Source organism: Oncorhynchus clarkii, chromosome 17 (assembly GCF_045791955.1).
Source record: "Oncorhynchus clarkii lewisi isolate Uvic-CL-2024 chromosome 17, UVic_Ocla_1.0, whole genome shotgun sequence".
Lineage (NCBI taxonomy): Eukaryota > Metazoa > Chordata > Actinopteri > Salmoniformes > Salmonidae > Oncorhynchus > Oncorhynchus clarkii.
In genome coordinates, this window is record NC_092163.1 from 45,753,208 (window position 1) to 45,778,345 (window position 25,138).

The 25,138-nt window shown below is 41.5% G+C and overlaps 2 protein-coding genes across 4 annotated transcripts in view; both read right to left on the reverse strand.

The window, feature by feature from the left end:
* The window catches only part of LOC139370927 (lysyl oxidase homolog 2A-like), a 52,093-nt gene extending 47,907 nt beyond the window's left edge, over positions 1-4,186 (reverse strand). The window contains exon 1 of the mRNA XM_071110816.1: positions 3,945-4,186. The gene's annotated coding sequence lies outside the window, so the exon portion shown is untranslated. The remainder of the gene's footprint in view (positions 1-3,944) is intronic.
* Positions 4,187-8,238: 4,052 nt separating this feature from the next.
* Positions 8,239-25,138, reverse strand: part of LOC139370928 (transforming acidic coiled-coil-containing protein 1-like) — a 38,752-nt gene continuing 21,852 nt past the window's right edge. For all 3 annotated transcript variants that reach the window (XM_071110820.1, XM_071110819.1, XM_071110818.1), the window contains exons 2-13: positions 24,267-24,370; positions 18,723-20,100; positions 17,596-17,656; positions 16,762-16,954; positions 13,583-13,635; positions 12,466-12,606; positions 12,050-12,126; positions 11,853-11,896; positions 11,465-11,631; positions 10,788-10,894; positions 10,379-10,499; positions 8,239-10,122 (exon numbers count right to left, since the gene is read on the reverse strand). In XM_071110820.1, the coding sequence (XP_070966921.1) occupies positions 10,054-10,122; positions 10,379-10,499; positions 10,788-10,894; positions 11,465-11,631; positions 11,853-11,896; positions 12,050-12,126; positions 12,466-12,606; positions 13,583-13,635; positions 16,762-16,954; positions 17,596-17,656; positions 18,723-20,071 (2,382 nt within the window). In that variant the 5' untranslated portion in view covers positions 20,072-20,100; positions 24,267-24,370 and the 3' untranslated portion in view covers positions 8,239-10,053. The remainder of the gene's footprint in view (positions 10,123-10,378; positions 10,500-10,787; positions 10,895-11,464; positions 11,632-11,852; positions 11,897-12,049; positions 12,127-12,465; positions 12,607-13,582; positions 13,636-16,761; positions 16,955-17,595; positions 17,657-18,722; positions 20,101-24,266; positions 24,371-25,138) is intronic.

Sequence of the window (25,138 nt, forward strand, 5' to 3'; positions counted from 1 at the left end):
AGCCAATGAAAAGGTCAGTTTTACAAATGGTGAGCCTACCACATGGATGGGCATTTATAAAATACAAAAGTATGTGGACACCCCTGTAATTAGTGGATTTGGCTATTTCAGCCATACCCCGTTGCTGACAGGTGTATACAATCGAGCACACAACCATGCAATCTCCATAGACAAACATTGGCAGTAGAATGTCCTTACTGAAGAGCTCAGTGACTTTCAATGAGGCACCGTCATGGGATGTGACATCAGTTCGTCAAATTTCTGCCCTGCTAGGGCTGCCCCGGTCAACTGTAAGTGTTGTTATTGTGAAGTGAAAACGTCTAGGAGCAACAACAGCTCAACAGTTAAATTGGTAGGCCACACAAGCTTACCGAACAGGACCGCTGAGTGCTGAAGCACGTAATGCATAAAAATTGTCTGTCCTCTGTTGCAACACTCAATAACGAATTCCAAACTGCCTCTGGAAGCAATGTCAGGAGCTTCATGAAATGAGTTTCCATGGCAGAGCAGCCACACAAAAGCCTAAGATCACCATGCGCAATGCCTAGCGTTGGCTAGGCATTCACAAAGCTTGCCGCCATTGGACTCTGGAGCAGTGGAAATGCATTCTCTGGAGTGATGAATCACGCTCCACCATCTGGCAGTCTGACGGATGAATCTGGGTTTGTCGGATGCCAGGACAAAGCTACATGCCCCAATGCATAGTGCCATCTGTAAAGTTTGGTGGAGGAGGAATAATGGTCTGGACTGTTTTTCTTGGTTTGGGCTAGGCCCCTTAGTTCCAGTGAAGGGAAATCTTAAAGCTGCAGCATACAATTACATTCTAGACGATTCTGTGCTTCCAACTTTCCAACAAGGACCAGCCAAGACCCGGACGTTTCTTATATGAAACATATTTGTCAGGACTTTTTCTACATTTCTGACTGTCTTTCAATCTTTCCCTGACCTTACAGTAACCGTCTGCAACCACAATGTGGCTCCGACTTCAGATTCCCAAGCTGCAATCACTTCAGCAGCAGTAAAACAAAGTACTTAATTGTATGAAATAGTGAAGTAATATACAGTCACCTCAACTGATTGACACCCTTTATAAAATAAATAAAGGTTAAATTAAAAAATAAAAATGAGCTAAAAAGACTGTATAAAATAAATAATACAAATACTGAGCTATATTGTATGCTACATTTATGGGGGAAATTATTTTATACTGATACAATTGCTCAGAGAAATAGATTTTATTTAACAGGTCAAAAATGATTGGTACCCCTGTTTTCAACACGTTTTGCACTCTCCCCTTTCTATAATGTTTAATGATTGGACAACACATTGAAAGGGATCTTAGACGATTCCTCCATACAGAATCTCTCCAGATCCTTGATATCCTTCGTCTGCGGTTATGGACTGCCCTCATCAATTCCAACCACAGCTTTTCAAAGGGGTTCAAGTCCAGAGACTGAGATGGCCAATGCAAAATGTAGAATTTGTGGTCAATAAACCATTTCTTTCTGGATTTTGATGTGTGTTTGCGGTCATTGTCTTGCAGGAAGACAGTTTCAGCCTCTGGGCAGAGGCAAGCAGGTTTTTTTTTTACTAAAATGTCCTGGTACTTGGTTGAGTTCATGATGCAGTTGACCTTAACAACGGCCTAAGTATCAGTGGAAACAAAACAGCCCCATAACATCAAAGAACTATCATCATATTTTACAAACCCACCGCTGGTTTGCGTGGCCAAAGAGATCTTCATCGACCTGGCCAAGGCTTTCGACTTTGTCAATCACTGCATTCTTATCGACAGACTCAATAGCCTTGGTTTCTCAAATGACTGCCTCGCCTGGATCACCAACTACTTCTCAGATAGAGCTCAGTGTGTCAAATCGGAGGGCCTGTTGTCCGGACCTCTGGCAGTCTCTATGGGGGTGCCACAGGGTTCAATTCTCGGGCAGACTCTCTGCTCTGTATATATCAATGATGTCGCTCTTGCTGCTGGTGATTCTCTGATCCACCTCTACGCAGACGACACCATTCTGTATACATCTGGCCCTTCTTTGAACACTGTGTTAACAAACCTCCAGACGAGCTTCAATGCCATACAACACTCCTTCCGTGGCCACCAACTGCTTTTAAATGCTAGTAAAACTAAATGCATGCTCTTCAACCGATTGTTGCCCGCACCTGCCCGCCCGACTAGCATCACTACGGTTCTGACATAGAATATGTGGACATCTACAAATACCTAGATGTCTGGTTAGACTGTAAACTCTCCTTACAGATTCACATTAAGCATCTCTAATCCAAAATTACATCTAGAATCTGGCTCCAGATCATCTATAAGTCTTTGCTAGGTAAAGCCCCGCCTTATCTCAGCTCACTGGTCACCATAGCAACACCCACCCGTAGCACACGCTCCAGCAGGTATATTTCACTGGTCATCCCCAAAGCCAACACATCCTTTGGCCGCCTTCCTTCCAGTTCTCTTCTGCCAATGACTGGAACGAATTGCAAAAATCACTGAAGCTGGAGTCTGATTTCTCCCTCTCTAACTTTAAGCATCAGCCCATATTGTTATTTATCCTCTTGCTCTTTTGCACCTCAGTATCTCTACTTGCACATCATCTGCACATCTATCACTCCAGTGTTAATGCTAAATTGTAATTATTTCACCTCTATTTTTTGCCTTACCTCCCTACTCTTCTACATTTGCACACACTGTACATAGATTTGTCTATTGTGTTATTGACTTGTTTATGTGTAAATCTGTGGCCTTTTTTTGTCGCACTGCTTTGCTTTATCTTGGCCAGGTTGCAGTTGTAAATGAGAACTTGTTCTCAACTGGCCTACCTGGTTAAATAAAGGTGAAATAAAAAATCAAATCTATTTTTGTCTCATCTGACCATAGCACTCGGTTCAACCCAACTGCCAATATCGTTTAGCAAACTCCAGGCATTTACATTTGTTGGTTGCTTTCAATAAAATAAAATAAATTTGTCAACCCTTCCAAAGAGCCTATTGGCATGGAGGTGGCATCTAATTGTAGATTCAGAGACTTGACGACCCCAAGTTGATACCCAGTTCTGTATTTCTCCAACTGTGGCCCTTGAATTTTCCTTTGCCTCCTGAACCATCTTCCTCACTGTGTGTGGGGACAAGACACACATCCGTCCTCTTCCAACAAGTCTACCACTGTTCCAGTGATTTTAAACTGAGATTAATTTTTAAAAAGTACAATGTTAATGCAGATTTTATTTCTAATGGGGTGCCTATAATTTTGACAACTATCTTTTTTGTATTTATTTGTATTACTTGTTAAACAAAATCACTTCCTTTGAGCAATTGTATTAGTGTAAAACAATATAATTTCTCAAAATGTTTTGCCAAACAATACAGCTTAGTATTTGTATTATTATTTATTTATTTTATACAGTCTTTATCAAGGGGGACAATAATTTTGGAGTGGACTGTAAATACCTCAAGCAGTAGAGAACACATATCAAAGCCCCGGCAACCGTTTCCCAGCAAAAGGCAGATAATGATAATTTTCTCCAGAAATAAAAACAAAGTAGACAGGCCCAACCACTAGACTAAAAGTATACCAGCCCTTCTGGCATTTGCCTGAAATGCCGGATGGCAAGTCCCCCCTGCTCAACCACATAAAGCAAGTTATGGCAAGGGTAGACAGTTTCCTAAAGTTGACTTGGATAGCTATTAGCGTACTAGGGGGTAACTAGACCCACTTAAGAACAATGTCTAATTGCTGACACAAAAAAGTAACAATGCTAAGGCGATTTAACTATAGAGGGAAATAAATGGCTACAGTTTACACTTTTTTGTTATTTCATGAACTGCTGTTTTTAGTAACTTCAAGTAACTTCAAGATTTTCCCGTTATTTAATTAAAATGCTCTGCATCTGGAACAGCTATAATGTGCATAGAAAAGACCCACTTACTTGAAGAAATTCCGAAGATGACCTCGCGCCAAAAAGAGGAGCGTTTCAATCGAATTGGGCTTCTCAATGTCTAGGTTGCAGCAGTGATGTCGTCAAGCCTTCACTCCGGTCGTTCCTCGAAACGTTCTCCTCCCTTAATATCTATGGAAGCGGAGTCCTGCAGTCATGACGTCTTCGGCATCCTTCCCGCCCCCTTGTCCACAGAACGGTTATGAAACAACTGAACTTGGCTTGTTGAAGTTCTGCCAGTTGCTAAGGGAAGAAAACAACATTTCCACCAAAACAAATAGGTTATATTTCCATAAAGGCTTGCTAAAATGATCCCCATAAAATAGACTTTACATTGCACCAGACAATATAAAAGACCAGTAGGCATAGGCCTGCCCTGCATCACAGGCTACATAAGCTGCAAACACATTCTCTCACCTCAATTAGCCTAAAATTAGAATACTTTCCAGCAGCTAAACAAAGACAATTCCAGAAGTGTAAACAATATCCTGTGAACAATAAGCTTCTGAAGTGACAACCCCTGTTTGTAGATCTGGGAAGTGTGATGGAAGTTTTTAACTTAAAGACCGATGCTTGAGATAGATTGGCTGTCTAGCACCTTACTCTGTTGAGTTTCTCAGGTGTCTGACTGTCTGACTTTAAAATACATAATTTCATCCTGATCTGTCAATGATCCTGTGTGTGTGTGTGTGTGTGTGTGTGTGTGTGTGTGTGTGTGTGTGTGTGTGTGTGTGTGTGTGTGTGTGTGTGTGTGTGTGTGTGTGTGTGTGTGTGTGTGTGTGTGTGTGTGTGTGTGTGTCAATAGCAGGTGATTTCATGTATTCCACAGTGCTTTCACCATTTTTCCATGCCAGATCTGTGATTTCCTCCAGGAAGGAAAATATTCAAATGGTATTCAAACAGGACCATAGAGTGAGCCTACTCTATCCTGAAGTTGATATTGTCGTGCTATTCCCCCATCAAGTGGCCGACAGAGAGTAGGCCCCTGCAGGAGTGTGATCATACCCAATACAGACTTTGGCAGGAGCCTTCACACCTGCTCTCTGAATTCCTTTGAATAAAAAATAGATAAAATAATATGAAACATATTTTCTCAAGCAATCTAAGTGGAGTCAGCCTGCATATTAGGTTGGTGTTTAAAGGGTACAATATTTAGGATATTTACTTCAGTTATTAATTATCATAATCAATATATATATATATTATACACCCAGAACTTTACCTGTCATCATTTATTGCTGGTATTATGGAATCCAAAGTTCAGTTGTAGAAGGCCAGAGAAGGCCACCTAAGAGACCAAAGAGCTACATTGTACTTCAGAGGTGCACAAACAACTTTTCTCAAGCTGCTTTCAAGAACAGAAGTAAAGATATTTCAGTGATTTGATGTCCTGATGTTCTAGTTGTGAATCCAGACCACAAGGCAAGGACCCAACTAATGATGAAAAAATGAAATGTATCGTCTGATTCTAGTAGCGTAGCAGAAGAAGGAAAGCTTTCTGCACAATGGAGATAAGGACTTGATCTAGTGCAACATTGTCAACATTGAATCAGAGGGGGGGGGGGGGGGGGGGGGGGGCTGCCATAATCGACATCCATGTTTTCGGCGCCTGGGGAACAGTGGGTTAACTTCCTTGCTCAGGGGCAGAACAACAGATTTTTACCTTGTCAGCTCAGGGATTCGATCCAGCAACCTTTCGGTTACTGGCCCGAACACTGTCTCTGATGAGTATCTGTGGGGTTGATAGAAGACGGGGCACGGCCTCTAAGATGAATCTCTCAGGGGTACATGACACTAACACAAAAGCTAAAAGGTGGGAGGAAAGGGAGAAAGAGAGTGAGTGAGTGCGTGCGTGCATGGGTGGGTGCATGCGTGAGTACACTGTAGCATTAATGCTCCGAGAGTGTATATTACATCATCATTAGACAGAATAGACTAGAGACTGAAGGTCTGACTCTGTTGTGTCGAAGCCCAATCCGGCTGGAAAGACGAGACTCCCCTCTACCCAGCTGTGCTCCCATGAAGCATAACCAGTCTATGAAACTTCCATTTAAATTCAGCAAGAAAGACATATCTACCAAACAGAGGTACAAGAGCTATATCTTAAAATACAGGACATGATCATATCCCCATATGATATTTATATACCTGTGTGTGTGTGTGTCCAGGTACTATATGTACAGAGTAAGATGTATAATCTCATGTTTTTTCCACAGAGATCAACAGCAGAGATCAGAGTCAGATATTCCCAGTGGTCGGTCTGCCCAGCATCACACACACCTGGCCTTTATATAGTCAGGGTGAGATGATGTATATTGGTCTTGATTACCTCAGTGAAGGCATAGTTCTACAATATGTTGAAATAACTTTGGTGTTCCTTTGATCTGAACTTTTACATTTTGTGTGTTCAGTCACTTGGAGAGAATGTCATCACATTTGCGAGGAATGAGCTGAGTTGATGATGAGAAGCAGGAGAGCAGTGCCAGAGATGGGGTTATGAAGATCACCATGCATGTCCTGAGGAACATGAAGCAGAAGATGCTTGCTGACACACTGGAGAAAAATAATTGAGGTCTTTATCAGCCAAACAAAGTCTATCAGATTAAGTATCAATTATCATGAGGTCCCAGATAAATAAAAACATTTTGTGCAGACTTTCAGCTTGAAATCCTGAATTACAGTACATAAAATCTCTGGTAACGGATGTCCTCTACATTGTTTGAATCCCAGCCCAGATATGTTCTTGCTATTGCTCTAATTCCTTGATGTTAGTAATGTAAATATGTCCCTTTGTTGAACATTTATTTGTCAAATGTCGACACAGTTCTGCTTTATGAGTGAACTCATGTAAACTAAGTAGACTTTACATCACAGATTTAGTTTAAACATGCACACTAATTAGTCTAATTAAAATGAAACATTTATCACAGGTTTTGAATACTGAATATTTGACTGTATATTTAACCCTTTCAGTAGTCATTTTATACCTCAATGACATTTTGCTGAAAGCTTTTGAAAGTCTAGTGGCACTGTTGAAATTGAGTGTTTACTAACTGTTACTGCAGTAAGACATGGTTTAATACTAAAATAAACCACATGACCAAAAGTATGTGGACATCTGCTTGTCAAACATCTCATTGCAAAGTCATGGGAATTAATATGGAGTTGGTCCCCCCTTTGCTGCTATAACATCCTCCACTCTTCTGGGAAGGCTTGCCACTAGATGTTGGAACATTGCTGCGGGGACTTGCTTCCATTCAGCCACAAGAGCATTAGTGCACTCGACATCAAGTTACAAAATAAAAATGGTCAAAATTTAAGGGAACAGTTTCATGAAACAAGTTGTCTACCCAGAACCTTGCTTGTGGATATTCTGATTGTTTAAATATCCTAACATAAGACTGCACTGATGTTGGGCGATTAAGCCAGGCTCGCAGTCAGCGTTCCAATTCATCCCAAAGGTGTGCGATGGGGTTGAGGTCAGGGCGACAAACCATTTCTGTATGGACCTCGCTTTGTGCCCGGGGGCATTGTCATGCTGAAACAGGATTCCCGAAACTGTTGCCACAAGGTTGGAAGCACAGAATCATCTAGAATATCAGTGTATGGTTTAGCGTTGAGATTTCCCTTCACTGGAACTAAGGGGCCTAGCCCGAACCATGAAAAACAGCCCCAGACCATTATTCTTCATCCACCAAACGTTACAATTGGCACTATGCATTGGGGCAGGTAGCATTCCCCTGGTATCCGCCAAACTCAGATTTGTCCGTCGGATGGTGCCAGATGGTGAAGCGTGATGTGGTTGAAACAGCCTAATCCACTAATTTGAAGGGGTGTCCACATACAACATATACACTAAGGCTGGGATTAAATCCAAGGCACGTTAAACGGCAGCACATTGCTCTTCACGTTTGAAGGTCAGCCGACATGTGCAGCATTTACTGTGAATGTGTTCTCGGTGAACGTCAGGGAAATTGCCTTTAGGCACATCGGCTGTGCAGTGCGCTACTCTATAGAGTGCCTTGAATTTAAATCCCAGCCTAAAAGTTTTACTGAAGTACAACAAGTTCACAATAATGATCACTTTTATTCAGGAAATGCCTTCTGCACAAAATATATATATATATATATATCAATCAGTAAACATCATAGAATCTATGCACGTTTCGTTCCTCCACTTTACAAATACTGTATGAACAATCCAATAAAATTATATTATTTTCATACAATATAAAATGTACACATACTGCAGTGATAGAATGACAAGCAACTTCAAAGTCAGACCTTTAAGTCATGATACCTCCTCCTGAAGCCCCTTTATTTGGCACAATAATAACATTTGGCAGTTGAAGGTACTGATGATGATGATGAGGAGGATAATGATGATGATTCATGAAACAGGTAGGATGTCCACATACTGTACTGTAGGTCCTTGTAGTCCTAAAGGTTGAAATGAACCAGTCCAATACATTGCCATAACATTAAAGGAACTAGTCATTGTGCTGTTTGGCCACCAGCTAGCTTTTTTGTTTGCTCTGAGAACATCTATCTGAACAAGAATCCACATCTGCATTAGTATATAGTTTACACACATGTCATGATCTGTCATAATATTTAGTGTTTTCTGGAAAAGTTATTCTCAGAGCCTACAACATTAACAGTGATGGGCTTTGAGGGCAAGGGAAAGATTTGGCAACTCAAGTATTATGGAGATGGTAGAAAATATTGGTCCTGTTTTCCAAAGGTCTTGTAGAGAAATGTAACTGTGGCTGCACTGCAGAAAGCCAAGCTTACAACCACAGCTCCCTATGCTGTGTCTAGCTAAAGGAAGGATGAAAACAAAACATGTCAGTTTCAAACGATTCTTAAACAGAGCAAAAGTCCAATTATAAACAGGATATGTCACTACTCCGTTGATGGATTTGTTAAGATATTCTTGTCATAGTGCTCTTTTGTTCAGCTACATGAGCTAAGGGGTAAGACACAAGGAATATGGATTAATATATTGTCTATATAACAAAACATATTTGTTCAAACAACAAATACGGTAACAAGAGTTTTTCCAAATAATGTTGCATTGTTAATACAGAAAACCTGTGGTGATAAAAGACATGAGCAAACAAAGATACTTTAACATATGATGTACACATGAAACACATGTGCTTTGCCTTCAAACTATAATAATAATTCATAGGGGTATATAGAGTATATCTCATGGAGCTACATAAAAGATCTAGAGCATCGACCACAAACTGCAGTTTGAAGTTGATATCAAATAACAAGAAGCTACATAGTTATTCAAATAAATGTGCAATCCCTTGATCTATTTAAAAAAAAAAAACGTATACTAGCATAAGCATGTCCTACCTAAAGAAAGGTACAAAACAATAGAAGATAAAATGAGAGTAGATCGAAACGGTAACTCTATAAAACAAAACATGGATCGCTCTCCATCTCTAGTAGTTACTAGAATAGCAGCAGAATGATTGTGTAAAGTCTAAACCCGTGGAACGCAAGCGATTGCAAAACGAGAGCCACCAACTGATTGATTGTTGATCTCTTTCCCTGTATCAGCAGAAGAATGTCCCCCAAACCCTTTCTGGATCACACGTCTCTGTCTCTTTCTTCAAAACTGATAATCCATGATGTGGAACATACTTTACAAACACACCCCACAGTACGCAACGCAACAGGTTACAAGCAGATCCCTCACATAGCCCCACGACAGGGAGAAATCGACAGTAATGTCCATACTATGCTTTATTTATGCAAAAGTTACGATTTGGCACTACATGCCTATAACAGCTGCACATGCACATTACAATTTGCCACATCAATACTTCAATTGATCATAAAAAACATATACTCATAGCTGTTTCTCAGTTTATTTGTTCCATTCGAGAGACAACGGGTGAATACTGCCGTCACTCCCTGTGTGTATAAGTAATAATAGCAGAGACGTGTTCAGATTGTGTTGATGTGTGGACAGTCGTTTACTAGTGGTGGGGATGGTTAGGCCTTGGCTGCAAAGGTAAGGCAGAGCGGAGAGATGTTGGTGGAACAGTACATCCAAGAACTCCAAAGTTCCTGATATCAGGTATCAGTCTAATGTTCCGAGCTTTGCTATTAGTTCGTCGCAGATTTTCGTGAGTTCCTCAATTTCTTGGTTCTGTGAAGAATAGAGAGATAGGCAGAGATTGTTCAATCAAAGATTCAGCATTTGAATAGTTTTTTTGTGACTAACAAATGCGACATCATGAAACACTTCCTGGTCGAAATGCGCCATCTTGTGCCTCTCATTGGGAGCCATTGATAACAAACAGAATTCTTGTATCCAATTATTCTTTATCTATCAATGATTCCTACTGACACATTATCCCTTAGGGATAAAGTCAAGTCAATTTAACTCATGTCAAGTCAAGTACCTTCTGATGGAGGGCTCTCTCCAAAGAGTCCACCTTCATCTGCTCCTTCCTCAGGCTGGCATGAAGAGCCACACTCTCTGAGTCGGCCCTGGAGCGCACTTGGGCGATATCTTCATTTGCTCTGCAACACAGCAGAGAGTGGAACATTAAAGAAAGAAAAGAAAGAAAAATAGAAGACCTCACAAAGAAATGAGAGAGTGAACCATTGAAAGATAATGTCGCTCGTCTCAAAAGTACATAGTAGCCAAACGAACAATAGACTAGATAAAGTGATATATTTATATTTAACATGATCAGATATTTAACATTGAGACATTTACCGTCTCAATCCCTAGAGTCAAGACTCAAATCATATAAAGCATCTGCTGAAAAAGCAGTCTAGATACAAGAAATACTGAACTATCGTTACTTGTCTAGTTTTTCCTCTGCGTGGATCTTGAGTGTGTGGTATCTCTGTTCTTCCTGTCTGACGCGGACCAGGTACTCCTGGGCACACTTCTTCAGCACCTCTTCATTCTGCACACACACAGACACACAGACACACAGACAGACAGACAGACAGAAAAAAAAAATTGAACTGAATAACCTTGTATCTCCATTACAGATAGTAATTTTGTTCGCAACAGTCCGATACAGAAAAAACAGTGACGCTAATAATACCATTTCATCCCATTAATAAGTGCTTTTCCAAACATAAAAGGACTCTGTACATCATAACATCAACAAAATAATAAAAACAGGAAGTACAAAAGGTTAAGTACATTTGGTTGAGTTGTCATCTAACGCGATTCAATGTGAAATCAACAACAAAAAATTGCCATGTCATTGGATTTAAGTTAAAATGTTGGACGAAAAAAATACTAAATTCTCTTACGTTGAATACTTTTAGAAAATCCAATTCGTTTCCAAGGTTGATTCAATGTCATCACATCATTTTTTGGGGTTGAAATGACGTGAAAACAACATTGATTAAAACAGTTTTTGCCCAATGGGTCACTTCTTCAACAGAACCTCTCTAGTCTTAATCTAACCTTACACTCACACTCTTTAACCTTCTCTCTATTCTAGTGTTAACACGTAGCCTACCTTCTTAAAGCCTTCCAGGACGGTCTTCATGTTCTCGTAGCGTCTGAAGAGGTCAGAGAGTGAGCGCTCCACAGAGTTGAGGTCAGCCAGGGCCTGGTCCCGCTCCAGGATCACCTGCTGGACGCTCTTCTGGGAGCCCAGGACACTCCTCTTGTGCTGTTCGTCCTCTGTAAAGGTCACAGGTCAGACAGTTGAGGGACATCCAAACAAGGGTGTGTCTCAAAAGTCTAAATCGGCTTGTTATTATCATCTAGTTCCATGGATTTGCACCGATGTGGAATTAAATGGGCTGGTGAAAGCCATAAGCTGGTAGACATCCACCATATTGCTTTCACCTCTCCCATGATTTCATATCAGTGGTGATAAAATGAACTCCTCAAGAACTTACCAATCATCTGTGCAACGGTTTTCTCGTACTCTGCCACTATTTTCCTACAAGAGACAGATAAACACAGGAGAGATATAAATAAAAATGAAAAGGTTTCTTTTCAGTCTAAAAGGTTTCTTGTGAGTTTGTCTCCGTTATATTCTAAATATGATTATCTTTGAATTATGGCAAACTAAAGGAACAGCGCCATATAATACCTCATCTCTAACACCTCTATGTGGCTTTCTTCATACTTTCTCTTCCATTCATTGGCTTCTATCTCTTTAGTAATTATCTGTTGGGGAGAAAACACTCTGGGGTTAGAAGAGGCTTGACAGCCAGGCATCCATTTGCTTGCTACTTGTTGATTATTTAAGCATGTTTACTATTGTATAATTTAACAGAAGCACTGTAGTGTGTGTTCAGTGTTACAGTGACAGTCTGCAATCAAGGAACTGAGCCTTTAGCTCAAAAGACTAGCTTGGTGTTAGCTAGGTTGTGTTCATTAGGGCAGGCAACGAAAAATGTTTTTTAACAAAAAATGTGTGTTTTATTATTAGTCAAAGTAGTCCCTCTCTATTTCCGTTTGGTGCCTAATGATCACGACCCAGGTTTAATCAGTCATTTACTGTACCTCCTCTCTGATCAAGGTGAGCACTGCTGCTTTGTCCATCTCACTTTGCGATATGGTCTCCAGGGAGGAAGGACTGCCTTTATCATCATGACCCTCACAGCCAATCAACTTTGGCTCTGGGGTGATTGACAGCTCTTCACTCTGTAGACACCAAGGACAAAACATGTCAGTCTGAGCTCTTATGCAAACTGGCTTCTATTGACAAATTATGACAACTAACAAATCAAAAGACCTAAGCCAGGGATGGGTAACTGTCTGCCCGTGTACCGCATAGGCCCTCTTTTTAAGGCACGCGGATCAATTTCCAAAAATGGGGCCCTCGATCACAATGTATTTTGGGGTCGAGGTCTCAACTTACTGTTGAGAGTTAAAATAGTAGAATACAAAAGGTGCAAATTCGCAATTTGGTTGGGCATCAGTAGTTTTTCTCTTGTTATGTTAGTCACTGACAGTCACTCAATTAGCCTTGTCAGCTAACAATTTTTAGATTGGTAAGTTAGTCTAGACAGCTTTCTAAAATAGTAATCATGGCCAAATGCTGACCGGGCATGCAGGGTACGTGCCCAGGGGCCCTGACCTTGGGGGGCTCCCCATTGATTTTGCAAGTCACTCTCACTCAGATATCATACTGACATGGCATAAGTCATGGCAAAATGTGTAGAATTAGTTTTATCTCTACCTCATGGAAAAATGATTATAATTGCATTTGTTAAAACAGTTCCAAATGTTCTCTCTGCCCCATGGGAAAATGTGATGAATTGCAGAAAATGTGTTTTAAAACGACAAAATGTTCTTTACGTCCCATGGCAAACTATGTAGAATTGAAAGAAATGCTACATTTCTCTCCGTCGTCAAGAAGAGGCCCAGTAAAATTATTTGTCGGCGAGCTGGGAGGAACCCCCAACCGTCCTTGGCTATTGGTATAATGCATTTAGTTAGGAGAGTTAAGTAGTTTAAATGCACAAATGGATTGATTGCACAAATCAGTTGACTGTATGTATGGGTATGGATGAGAGTACGCTGACCCACGAGTCACTACGGCCCCTCATGACGAGTTCAAATTCTTTGTGGCCTCACCCCCATCAAAGTTGGCCAGCCGTGATCTAGGCCTACTTACCGAAGTGCAAATGTCTTTCTCATCCATACAGTGTGTTATCCTCGCCTGTGGACCTGAGGGGGAAAAAATAAATACTGAATCAGGGGATGGAGATGGAAAGTCATTTTACTCAACACCTGATTTTCTATGGCCAATAGGTGGCAGTAAAACCTAATGTGAGATTCAACAATCCAAGAGGCTCTCCAGAAGCTGCTTTTATGCTTTGTCTAGGACTGCTTCTTGCATTTAGCTGTTTGTTTTCTTGCCCCTTTAAGCAGAGTCCATTTGACTATGACTATTGGATACTTTGACTACTGATTATTGGATACATCTAAAACCGGGATTCACAAGCTTTTCACTCATGTCCCCCTTCCATCGTTGGGGAACATCGTGTACATTTTATATGTGTTCATGTGATATCTGAGTGACTCAAACATTACAACAAAATCAATGGGCAAAAAAAAAACTAGCTAAAAAATGTTAGCTGACGTGGGCTAGTTGATCTGGAAAAGTTCAAAATACTGTAGCTCTCTAAGGTCTGCAATGACTAACACGACAAGAGGAAAACTTCTTATGTACTACCCAGTTTCGAAATTGCACCTTGTGCATTTTACTATTACAACGTTCAAGAGTAAGTTGAAAGCCCGAATGAGTTCCTTAAAAAAGGAACTCAGCTAATAATATAACTAAACTCAATCACTGTTAGCAAAACAGACAGTTCTGAACAACGCATGCCTGAGCCAGCAAACTTTTAGGGTCCCTCGGCTACACATATACTGCAATGTAAACTTGCGAACTTGTCAAGCCTCGAGCGCTACCTTCAGAGGGAGCGCACAACACCCGGCCTACAGTTGCCCCCCCCCCTTTAAGCAGGGCTGTGTAAACAGAATTGTCTCGTTGAGCCAACACTCTTACAGTGATAGCATAGCAATGTTTTTGAAACAGCTAAAATGTACAGACATTTTCCTTAATTTTGAGACTTTGAACCTGTTTATTTTTTTGCTTGACTGCACTGAGCTACTGAGGTCCAAACAAGAAGTAACTCTCAGGGGAATTATCAGCATTTTCACAATTTGCTTGGATCTCTCAATGACTTCCATGATATTGATAAAATGAAGCCTGGTTTGTTCTGAGATAGCTTTAAAACGGTACCTAGTGTAAGCCAAAGAGCTCACATCTAGCAATGGTTCAGCTAAACGTCAGCTACAGCTAGCACGTTTACGTGAGGATGCGGAACATATTTTGTTTCGCTAACTAGCTAGCTAATGTTACCTTGCTGTGTAGCCTATATTATAATATCATATGCATGACACTGTATGATAGCTTTACTGTACTTTTCTATTCGTATGGGTGGGTAGCTGAGGAACCCCCGACTCTGTTCTCTTATAGTGAGGTGGTGTTGAGTTTTGATAACTGGTCGTGGGATTTGCTAGCAACAACATTGAGTCACAATCAGTAGATTTCTGTAAAAAAAATAAAAAAAACATTCTGAATACACTTCACTGAATTTATGTTTGTCCTGTACAACTTGCAGTCCTTCCGCGGGGTGCTGAAATTCCTATTTCTAATCAAAATCATTTAACGAATACAACCACCGACTTTTTAATCGTTGCTCGTGCGACGTAAATGACCCTAACTATTAACCTTAATCATAACCCTACCATAACCATTACCTAACCTCAACCCTAACATTAACAATTTAACATTTCAACTTCAATGGGGTAGGGACATCCCAAGGACCCAATTGAATCTTAGTTTACGTAGTACGCGCAATGAGTAAAAAGCGCTAAAAGCTTTTAAGAATTGACTGACGGTGACTCAAATGTTGTTGATAACAAATCCCGCGACCATAAGAGAACGGAGTTGATGGTTCCTCAGCTAGGGAGGGGTAAACATTCATTATTTGATTAAGAAGCATGTTGTCAGCTAATTGAATGTGTATGGATGAGAAAATAAACCCTTTAATTGTCTGCACCTGCTTGTGGATTGTCACATTATTCAATATTGTAGCCTAATGTGTTTTAGAAGAAAAATTGCTTGGATTGTTAAATCGTTTGTGCTTACGGTCAATTTGCGCTGCGGACCAAGAATGTCACGTTGCCAGCGACAACGAAAGGTAAGGCAAATGTGAAATATGAAGTGAAAATTGGAAATCTCTTTCGCCAATCTGGTCCTCAGACTCTCCTTAATCTCGTAATGAGAATAGGGCCTATAGAGTAGACCTAATCAGCTATGTTTCTTCTTTCTATGCGCTGGAAAAATGCAATTCTACTACACTTTATATGACTTGAATGCAAAAAAAAATCTACAGTCTACGAAAAGGGGAGACACAAATTGTACAATATGACGTCCATCTAGCCTGGAGGAGGACATTATTGTCCCCCCCAAAACATTCCAGTGGGAATGATCCAATAATAAAGACAGTGAATATGCTTTCACTCGGGGGATATGGCCAATGGTCTTCACTTGTGCCAATAAATTGTGTTGCTCAATTGGGAGTTGAGAATTTTGATAACTAGAGACAGATTCGTCTATTCTTTGTCTTCTCTTTTCAGCAATAGCCATTTGCTTTTTAAACTGTTTTTCCTATTTTGAAATATTGCGATAGGCCAGGGTCTATTTAATTGCTTTTCTGACTGCTGTAACTCAACCATCAGCTATTTGCTGCGCGCTTAAAATGATTCACAGCTCATTTTAAAAAGAAGCTAATGATTCTCTGTGGCCAAATCATGCTCTCTGGTGTAATATTTTCAAATTTAGCATTTATTTCTGTATAGGCACGAGTAATTATATCGCTAATTTGGGCAGATTTAAATCAATTTACTTTAATGGAAGCTTATCTTCCCCTAGGCTGTTGGACGTGTCACCTGTGCCGACATCAATGTGAAAGTGACCTGTGCATAAAACAGCGGGCCTCGAGGCTTACAATATCAGATTCAAAGAAATCGGCGCGCTGACTGACAAAGCAAACTCTGTCTCTGCTTTCTAAAAGTAAGAGAAATGCATGCAGGCTGGCAGCTTCTCTCCGAACGATGCTCTGCATGGTCCTAAAGCCATCTAATATGCTAAACAGCCTTTACATTTTAATCGGGACTGGAATGATTTTCGTCTACTTATGTGTAGCCTACTTTTACATTTTTTGGGGTCTTGAGCTAGCCATACCCAACTGACGCCCCTGCCTGAGAGCAAACCAAATTTACCATCCAGCAGCGCCTGGCTTTTGACATTGGATGGGTTGGCTGGGCCTTTGGCACATGCTGAGTCTTCCTCCACCTCGGCCTCCTCCTTGGCTTTCTGGCCCATGATGCCACTGCAAGCCAACTTTTCCTCATCGGTGGCATGGCGAACACGGCGGGGCATTCCTTGAACCTGGGACACCACCGCATCCTCTTCCTGTAAACAAGAGAATGCAGTGCCAGCGTGCTGTCAGTCTAGAAGACTCTAGAGGAAGATAGTACCATCACATCAGTGTTCTAACTGTCATTACTGTATTCAATTCAATGTATTCCATCTGATAGGCGGTGAAGATCATTCTATAATTAAATCCATAATCTGTCAAATGTGCATACTGTACCCTCAGAGAATAAGCCCACCAACAAAAAAATCAAACAATGCAGCAATATTCCAAGGTGCATTCTATATGCATTTCAACATGCAAATAGTACTTGATTTCTCTGGTATTATAGTATTTTTGTTTTGTTTTTCAAAGCGTTACATTTGGGGGTCACTTGAAGTAGTTTGATAGTCTATTGAGGTCAATGGGAGGTCAAAAGACTTGATGGCACACGGCCTCTATAAACAGTGCTGAGAGATGGGTAATGCATCTGTCAACACGCCAGGGTTGTACTGCAGTGCTAGAGACACTGATGAGTGTGTGAGAAAGGGAAAGGCACTGGTCAGCATGAGAGAGAAGTGTGTGTGTGTGTGTAAATGAGATGAGGTAACCTACTGAGTAATAACAATTGCAGTGACACTGCAGCAAGGTTATATTCAGCTGATATTGCACACACACACACACACACACACACACACACCTGATTGCAGACATCCAGGACCAGGGACTGGTTTTCATACTTCTTCACCTTACAAGAATTCCTAGAGGAAGAACACAGGCAGAGGATTTGTGAATAAAAAATATAGCATTGGTTATTGGGGCAATCAGCCAAGATAACATGTTTACTTGACATGTAATTGTTCAGGACAGGTATCTAATAAATAGCTATTGTCTAAATATGGATTATACTGTCAACACTACAGGTCCCATTGGTCTTGTCAGTGACGCACACTACAACACTGTTAAAATCCTATGCTGATTGAAATCTGCTATTTAACTTTGCAAAGAGTAACAAGGCAACTGTTCAGGAAATAGCCAACTAGCTAATGAATCTTTGTTTTTCAAGGAGGGTTTCACGTGCCAACAAGCAAGAGTGCAAGTCACTAAAAGCATCTTCACTGAGCTCTCATCATGACAACACTGAGCTCTCATCATGACAACACTGTGCTCTCATCATAACAACACATGCAATGGGACAGAAAGCAAAGACGGCATACCAAGCGAGAGATTGAGTGGTGGAAGAGCGAGTACTACTTACAATAGAAAACAGAGAAACTTCACTTGTTCAGTGGTCCTGAGGCGAACAAACACAAGGTGTAAGGAGAAGCAGAGAAGGGGTGCATGATAGACAGACAGTGGAGGTTGGTTGGGTAGATGGGAGGGGGTACAGCGGTGGCACGGAGAGCATTTTGGGAATGAAGGATGAAAGAGAGAGAGAGAGAAGGACGAGTGAGTAGAGGTGTTCTGCTCAGCATTAGAGATGGAGTTAGGTTTCTAGGGGGCTGGCTAGAGGGCTGAGGGTTTGGCAGCGGGCGACTGACCCAAACATTAGGATGCCAGTGACTTCGCAAAAGGCAAAAAGAGATCCAGTAACTGCAGCACCATCTAAAACTAGTTTAAACTAGTGTGAAAACCACAAAGGAAGGCTTGATATCACATACTGTAGGATAACGACAAGGACGACAATTTCATGTTTTTCTTCTTGCTAGGACAAAACACATTTCTGGATACAGAATTACCCTGAAGAAGGCTACACTAGTGGTGGAACACAACGCATGCTTTGGATTGACGTGCTGAAATGCCAAGCTGTGGGTGTAGCAGACTTACTTGATGATCCTGTCCTTGCTTTTCTTTGGAGGCTGGCGCGTTTTCTTCTCCTCCTCCAGGGGGCGATCCAGCTTTGGTTTCACTGCTTCCTCTGCTGGCCTCTCAGGGGTATCCTGAGAAGTTGGGTTTTCACTGCCCAGGGCTTTAGATGGCTTAAAGGGTTCAGCTGAGTCGTCAAAGTTCTGAGGATCAAAGCTGTAGGATCCTTTAGGAAGAACTGGGGAACTGCTCATTTTGCAACCACCAGCCCCAAAGGGGTTAAAATTAGGGTCATCCCACTGGTTTGGGTCATAGTTATAAGTTGACTTGGGAATTGGAACGTCATCCAAACTTAAGGAGGCACCTGGCACGGAAAGCAGTTCAGAAGCGGTTTCTGAAACTGGCTCTGCTACCGGTTCAGCTACGACTGGTTCGGGTGTCGGCGTCGGGGCAGGTGCAGTCGTTGTTGCTTTGGCCTTTGGTTTCTTGGTGGCGAGCTTGCTGCCAGGCTTTTTACCCAGCCTCCTTGGCTGTGTTTTTGTTACCTCGCCTGCCTCGTCTAACCCAAACTCCATCTTCACAGGCTTGGGCTCTTTGACCTCCTCAACCTCCATTTTAGATGAGGAACTAGTCCCACAAAGCGGTGGAGAAGAGCTACGTACAGGTAAAGGCTCCAGTTTGGGAAAGGAGCTACTTACAGGTAGCGTCTCAAGTGTGGGCAGGGCATCGGCTGCAAAAGCTGGGGGAGAGTTCTGTATCTTGGAGCCTCCAGTGGCGAACGGGTTAAAGCTGTCGTCAAACTGGTCCGGGTCGAAGTTGTAGCTAGCCTTAGGGATTGTGATGATGTCAATGTCCCCGTCCCCGTCCCCCTGTGTGGTAGCATCGCTCAGGGCTCCCTTTATCTTCAGGGAAGGAGGCTTGGTTTTAGTGGTTTTAGGGATTTTAGTGAGTTTGGCCTGCGGTTCAGAGATGGTCTCAATGGGGTGTCCATTACAAACTGGCTCTGTGCTGCTGGACAGTGGCCTCTCTTCCTCGGGTTGACCTAGGTCCAGAGAAGTAGCCAGTGGCTTCTCCTCAGGTAGGCCTAAGTCCATAGAGGTAGCATTTGGCCTCTCATCGGGTAGACCTAAGTTCAGAGCAGGACTGGTCATTGCTTCTCCATTGGCATGTGCTGGTGGGTCTGCTGTGGAGGGTTGAACCTCGGTAGTGTCTTTGTTGGGAAGCATTTGGGGCCCTTTTTTAGGGTCCATGGGGGCCTCCTCCTTAGGGTCCACGGCGGCCTCCTCCTCAGGAGCCAAGGGGGGCTCAGCCTGGCCCATGTTCTGGTTAAAGAGGCTATGAACTGGATCCCCGGCTAGGCCAGACACCATCAGCTGTTCATCCTCCTCCTCCAGGGTATCTGGTGAAAGTAGGAGAGAGGATACAAAAAGTCGACTCAAAAACCAGTAGTAGCTGCCAGAAAATGTAGTTTTTGAAACGTAGCCACAAATGCAAAAGACGACGATCAAAAATGTAATTTGGAGTGTGATGTAATTTCAACAAAAAAGCCTTCTCAAGGCAGGTTGCAACAAATATTAAGAGATGATAATATTCCTTGGTTGCTACCAATCTCACAGTAACATAAAGTTGCATCTATTTCCATGGTTACGCTTTTTTTAAAGGCCTAATAACATAACAATACATTTGCTTGTACTAGGAAACTGTAATAAGGGAATATGGAAAAGCCTTAACAGGTCAGATTGAGAGTGTATGTCTTGAGGGAGCTGTTGCTGTTGTTGATTTTGCAACACTGCCCAGAGGAATGTACAAATGTTTCCTGATGGCCGTCATCGTCACAGTTTTCATGCAACAGTCTGTTGCTAAGAGACAGGGGGCAGCAAAGGCCCTAGTTTATTTATATTCAGTGGAGTGGAAGAATTAATATGCTACAGTGTTTAATGCAGTGTTGATTCTCTTATTCAAAATATTTAGAGCTAATCATCACTAAGCAAAGTCAAATCTTTCCATCAGTATGTTTATGTACATGTGAATGGGTGTGGTGTGTGTGTGTGTGTGTGTGGACAGAGAGAACAAGAGAGGGCCGCAGAGAGGGGTACAGTATATAGGATCTTGATTTGAGCCAGTTTTCTACAGTAGGAAAATAATCCTGCAGCAACAGGAAATGTGAATTATTATGTGTATTGTAAATAATGGACATTATTGAAGGGGTTGATACATTTTTCATAAGGCAAAATTAAGTCTGAAAAGTGGAAAATGAAATGAAGATCCTACATCTGTAGAGCTTGGACAGAGCAGATCTGATTAACTGCTCTATAGTCAGTTCATCAAAGTTCAGATCCCTGTACCCAGGAATTAAAGGTTAAGTTATTGAAGTAGAGATAGTGAACATGGCTATATTGCTATATTATCAAGAGAGAACACCTATTTCTGATAAGCAGTTTTTCTGTAGTGTCATCACTTTTCAGTCTCTATTATGCCATTATTACGTTCGGTCCTGATACTGCAATAATACTAAGACTAACTCTCACTGGACAGAAGTACTTTTGTACTCATTTGATACAAATACTCATAGTATAAAGGAAAATGCAGTTATATATTTCATAATATACGTTATACTTATTGTCGGCACTAGGGTTTTTAGTTCAACCCTAAAACAATATAGCAGTCGCTTCTTTTCCTGCAGTAGCCAAATGCAGCACTAAGGACCTAAAGTAGAACAAGACTAGACAGTAGGGCAAGACAATACATTCCCCAAGTTAAGAGTGGTTATATAAGCTCTCTCACCAGGTCTGAACACTGGCAATCAACTTTCTCTTATTTATGACCAAACAAAAGCTGGTTTTATCGGTAAGGCAGTGGGTTATGGCATGAATTTTGACGGCCTATCCAGTCGTGATGCACACTGCCCGTATGTGCATGGAACAACAGTAGCCTAATGTGCTTTTGGTGCCTGTATACTTTGTGTTTAGAAACATAAAAAACGAATGAATGCGATCTGATTTGTAAGATGGTTCCGGTATGTTCATAAAACATAGGCCTATTTGGGAGCAGTACAACGTGAGTGGACATTTCTCTTTACATTGGATCTTTGTCCTGCTACTGTGAAAAGTTTGGATGTGTGTAAAACCCTCCATAGTCTGCCCTGTTTTAATATTATATGCCCACAGGGAGAAATTATGGTGCTTGTAAGTTGTATGTTTGGCATGTCCATGCTCAGCCATAATGCAATTTAGAGTAGGCCTAGCCCCTATATCAGAGTGAATGCTTGTGCATTCATCAAAACCCAGTCCTTTCGCAAGTGCGCCGATAATTATGATAGGGAAAATAGCAGAAATATTCCTGACACAACCCTGCTTAGATTAGCCGTTACGTTAGGTTGTTAAAATAGAGCCCATACTGTTTTTAGTTTGAAAGAAAATGTCCTGCAATTTTTTGCATTTTGCCATTGGGCGGAGAGAACATTTAGCAATTTTATAACTCATTTCATGCAATTTTACTTGTTTTGCCATGGGGCGGAGAAAAATGTGCAGTTTACAACTAACCACGTTCTTAAATTGCACCACATTTTTAAATTGCACCACTCCTGGGAGGAGTGTGGGATTTATAGATGTATAGACATTATTTCTGTCTATAAACCCTACAACATTCTTTTACTTGACTTATTGCCAGACATAGTTAAGTATTCAGAGAGTAGGACAAACAACAAGGTTGTTTTTGTGTACACTACTAAACGTCTCTAAAAGTACCTGCAGCTTCATCCTAGCCTGTTGCCAGGTCTGTTTGTGCTGTCTTGCCAACTCATATGGTCTTTATTGGCAAGACAGCACAAACAGATCTGGGACCATTAGCAAAGCAGCACAAACAAATCCTGGAACAGGCTAGCTTCATGCTGCCAAGAACAGTCCCTTCAAAACGGGCCAGTGAGCTAGAGTTCAATCTTCACAGCTGGCTGCGTGAGGAAGAGGAGGAGTGAGGAAACATCAGGAGAATGTTTGTGGTTGTGGAATAGAACTGAAGACAACTCCCTCGGTGCGTGCTGCCAGCGAATGCAGCCTTCTCAGACTCCGCGGCTCACGAACGACACTTTCACTACCCCAGGCCTGAGCAAACAAAGATAGCCTGGACACATACTAGCCTGTGCTATGCAATCCCACTCAAAGCAGTTTGAGACCCCTTTCTTTTACAGTCCCATATCAAAACACAGTGGAGTGAACCGAAACAAAGCTCTCAGAGACGAAGAAATACTTATTAAAAGTAACTTTGACAGAGTGAAAAGCAGCACGGCTGTCCAACTAAACTACGCCTCCTCAAATACTTCCAAACCAGCCTGAAATCCAACGGGTATGTGGTTGCATTGCATGCACTCTCTATGAGTTTTGAGACCATCTAAATTATCGCCAACATATACTGGACATCATACAATAACAGGGTTTGAAATGAAGTGTTTCAAGTATATTCAAGTAGGTTTTGGAGTGGCCTACCTCAGATTGACCTGAATGGCAAATATAAGTCCTGTATTCAGCCGATGACTTCCCACTGGGCACAGATGTCAATTCACAGTCTATTCTGCGTTGGTTCAAGGTAAAGTGATTGAAATTATGTGGAAACAACGTTGATTCAACCAGTGTGTGCCCAGTGGGTTCTCTCTCACAACTAGCGTTAATTGTTGGTGTGAATCAGGTAATTGTGTAGTTTAATATCAAGCTTTAAGTGCTGTGTAACTTTAATGGTCTTTGTGAATGTCTAACAGTCAGAGTGGCGAGAGAAGTACGGTAGGCAAACAAAGCACATCTGTCTTCAATTACAGCGGCAAGGTACACTTCCCTCCGTTTGGCCACATGTCAGACAGAACATAGTTAAAATAGCTTTACAGTAGGTGCAGTTTAATCTAATGCAGTAGCAGTCCTTTGAGAGCAAATGCAATCTGCAGTTTCAGTTGAGAAAACATTATTGATCGACATCAAAAGGTCTGAAGGACTAACCTACTTGATTCCACCAAACACTGTATTTTGTTTAATTAATGAAAACAGCATATTGAAAACCACATCTGAGGTGACTGTTAAAAGTTGAAGCACCATGATAGCGCGCGCACACACACACGGTTCCCCACAGGAAGTGCAAGACAGAGAGACCAAATCTCTCTTGTTGCCATGGAAACTCCAAAGGAAGCCAGCCAGCTAATGCATTCTCTACACGTGAGTGTCAGTCAGTGGTGCGTGGGTGTGGGAGTGAACTGAAGAGGTGGTTGGGGTGTGTGATAGGCCATGCCATGTACTGTAGATGTTGTGAGGGACTATTTTGTGCTATAATATCCCAACAATATCCCTTACTGTGAAGCTGCTCTGTGTGGTATGTCATTATGATATAGTTGTATGATGTCATGTTGTTGTTTTTGTTGCTGACTCACATGCCCAAAGTAATTGCCCTTCGGGGATAGATAACATTCATTCATTTTAATTTTGTTGTTGAACTTAATGAAATACGTGCAAGTGATTTTCAGCATGTTTTGTGCCTACTTCTCTCTTTCTGTCCTTGTGTGTTGAAGGCAAGCAGCAGTGCTCTCACCTGCTCTGTCAGTGGCGAGGTTCTCCAGCTCTCCTGGGACACTGAGTGGAGCGTGGACAGGACTCTGAGCCTCTGGGGTCGCAAAGTGGCCCTCTGAGTCCGAACTGGAAGAGAGAAACAGATAAAGAGAGAGGTAGATGAGTTTGGTCATACCACTAGAATATCTGGAAATACAAACTATTGTGAAAATATCATTCTAGTATGTGTACTAGTGTAGATGTTCTAGTATGTGTACTAGTGCATATGTTCTAGTGTAGATGTTCTAGTATGTGTACTAGTGCAGATGTTCTAGTGTGTGTACTAGTGCAGATGTTCTAGTATGTGTACTAGTGTAGATGTTCTAGTATGTGTACTAGTACAGATGTTCTAGTATGTGTACTAGTGCAGATGTTCTACTTGCACATTCATCTTCTGCACATCTACCATTCCAGTGTTTAATTGCTATATTGTAATTACTTCGCCACCATGGCCTATTTATTGCCTTTACCTCCCTTATCCTACCTCATTTGCACATACTGTTTATAGATTTTTTCTACTGTATTATTGATTGTATGTTTGGTTATTCCATGTGTAACTCTGTGTTGTTGTATGTGTCGAACTGCTTTGCTTTATCTTGGCCAGGTCGCAGTTGCAAATGAGAACTTGTTCTCAACTAGCCTACCTGGTTAAATAAAGGTGAAAAAAATGTGTACTAGTGCAGATGTTCTAGTATGTGTACTAGTGTATATGTTCTAGTATGTGTACTAGTACAGATGTTCTAGTATGTGTACTAGTGCAGATGTTCTAGTATGTGTTCTAGTATGTCTACTAGTGCAGATGTTCTAGTATGTCTACTAGTGCAGATGTTCTTGTATGTGTACTAGTGTAGATGT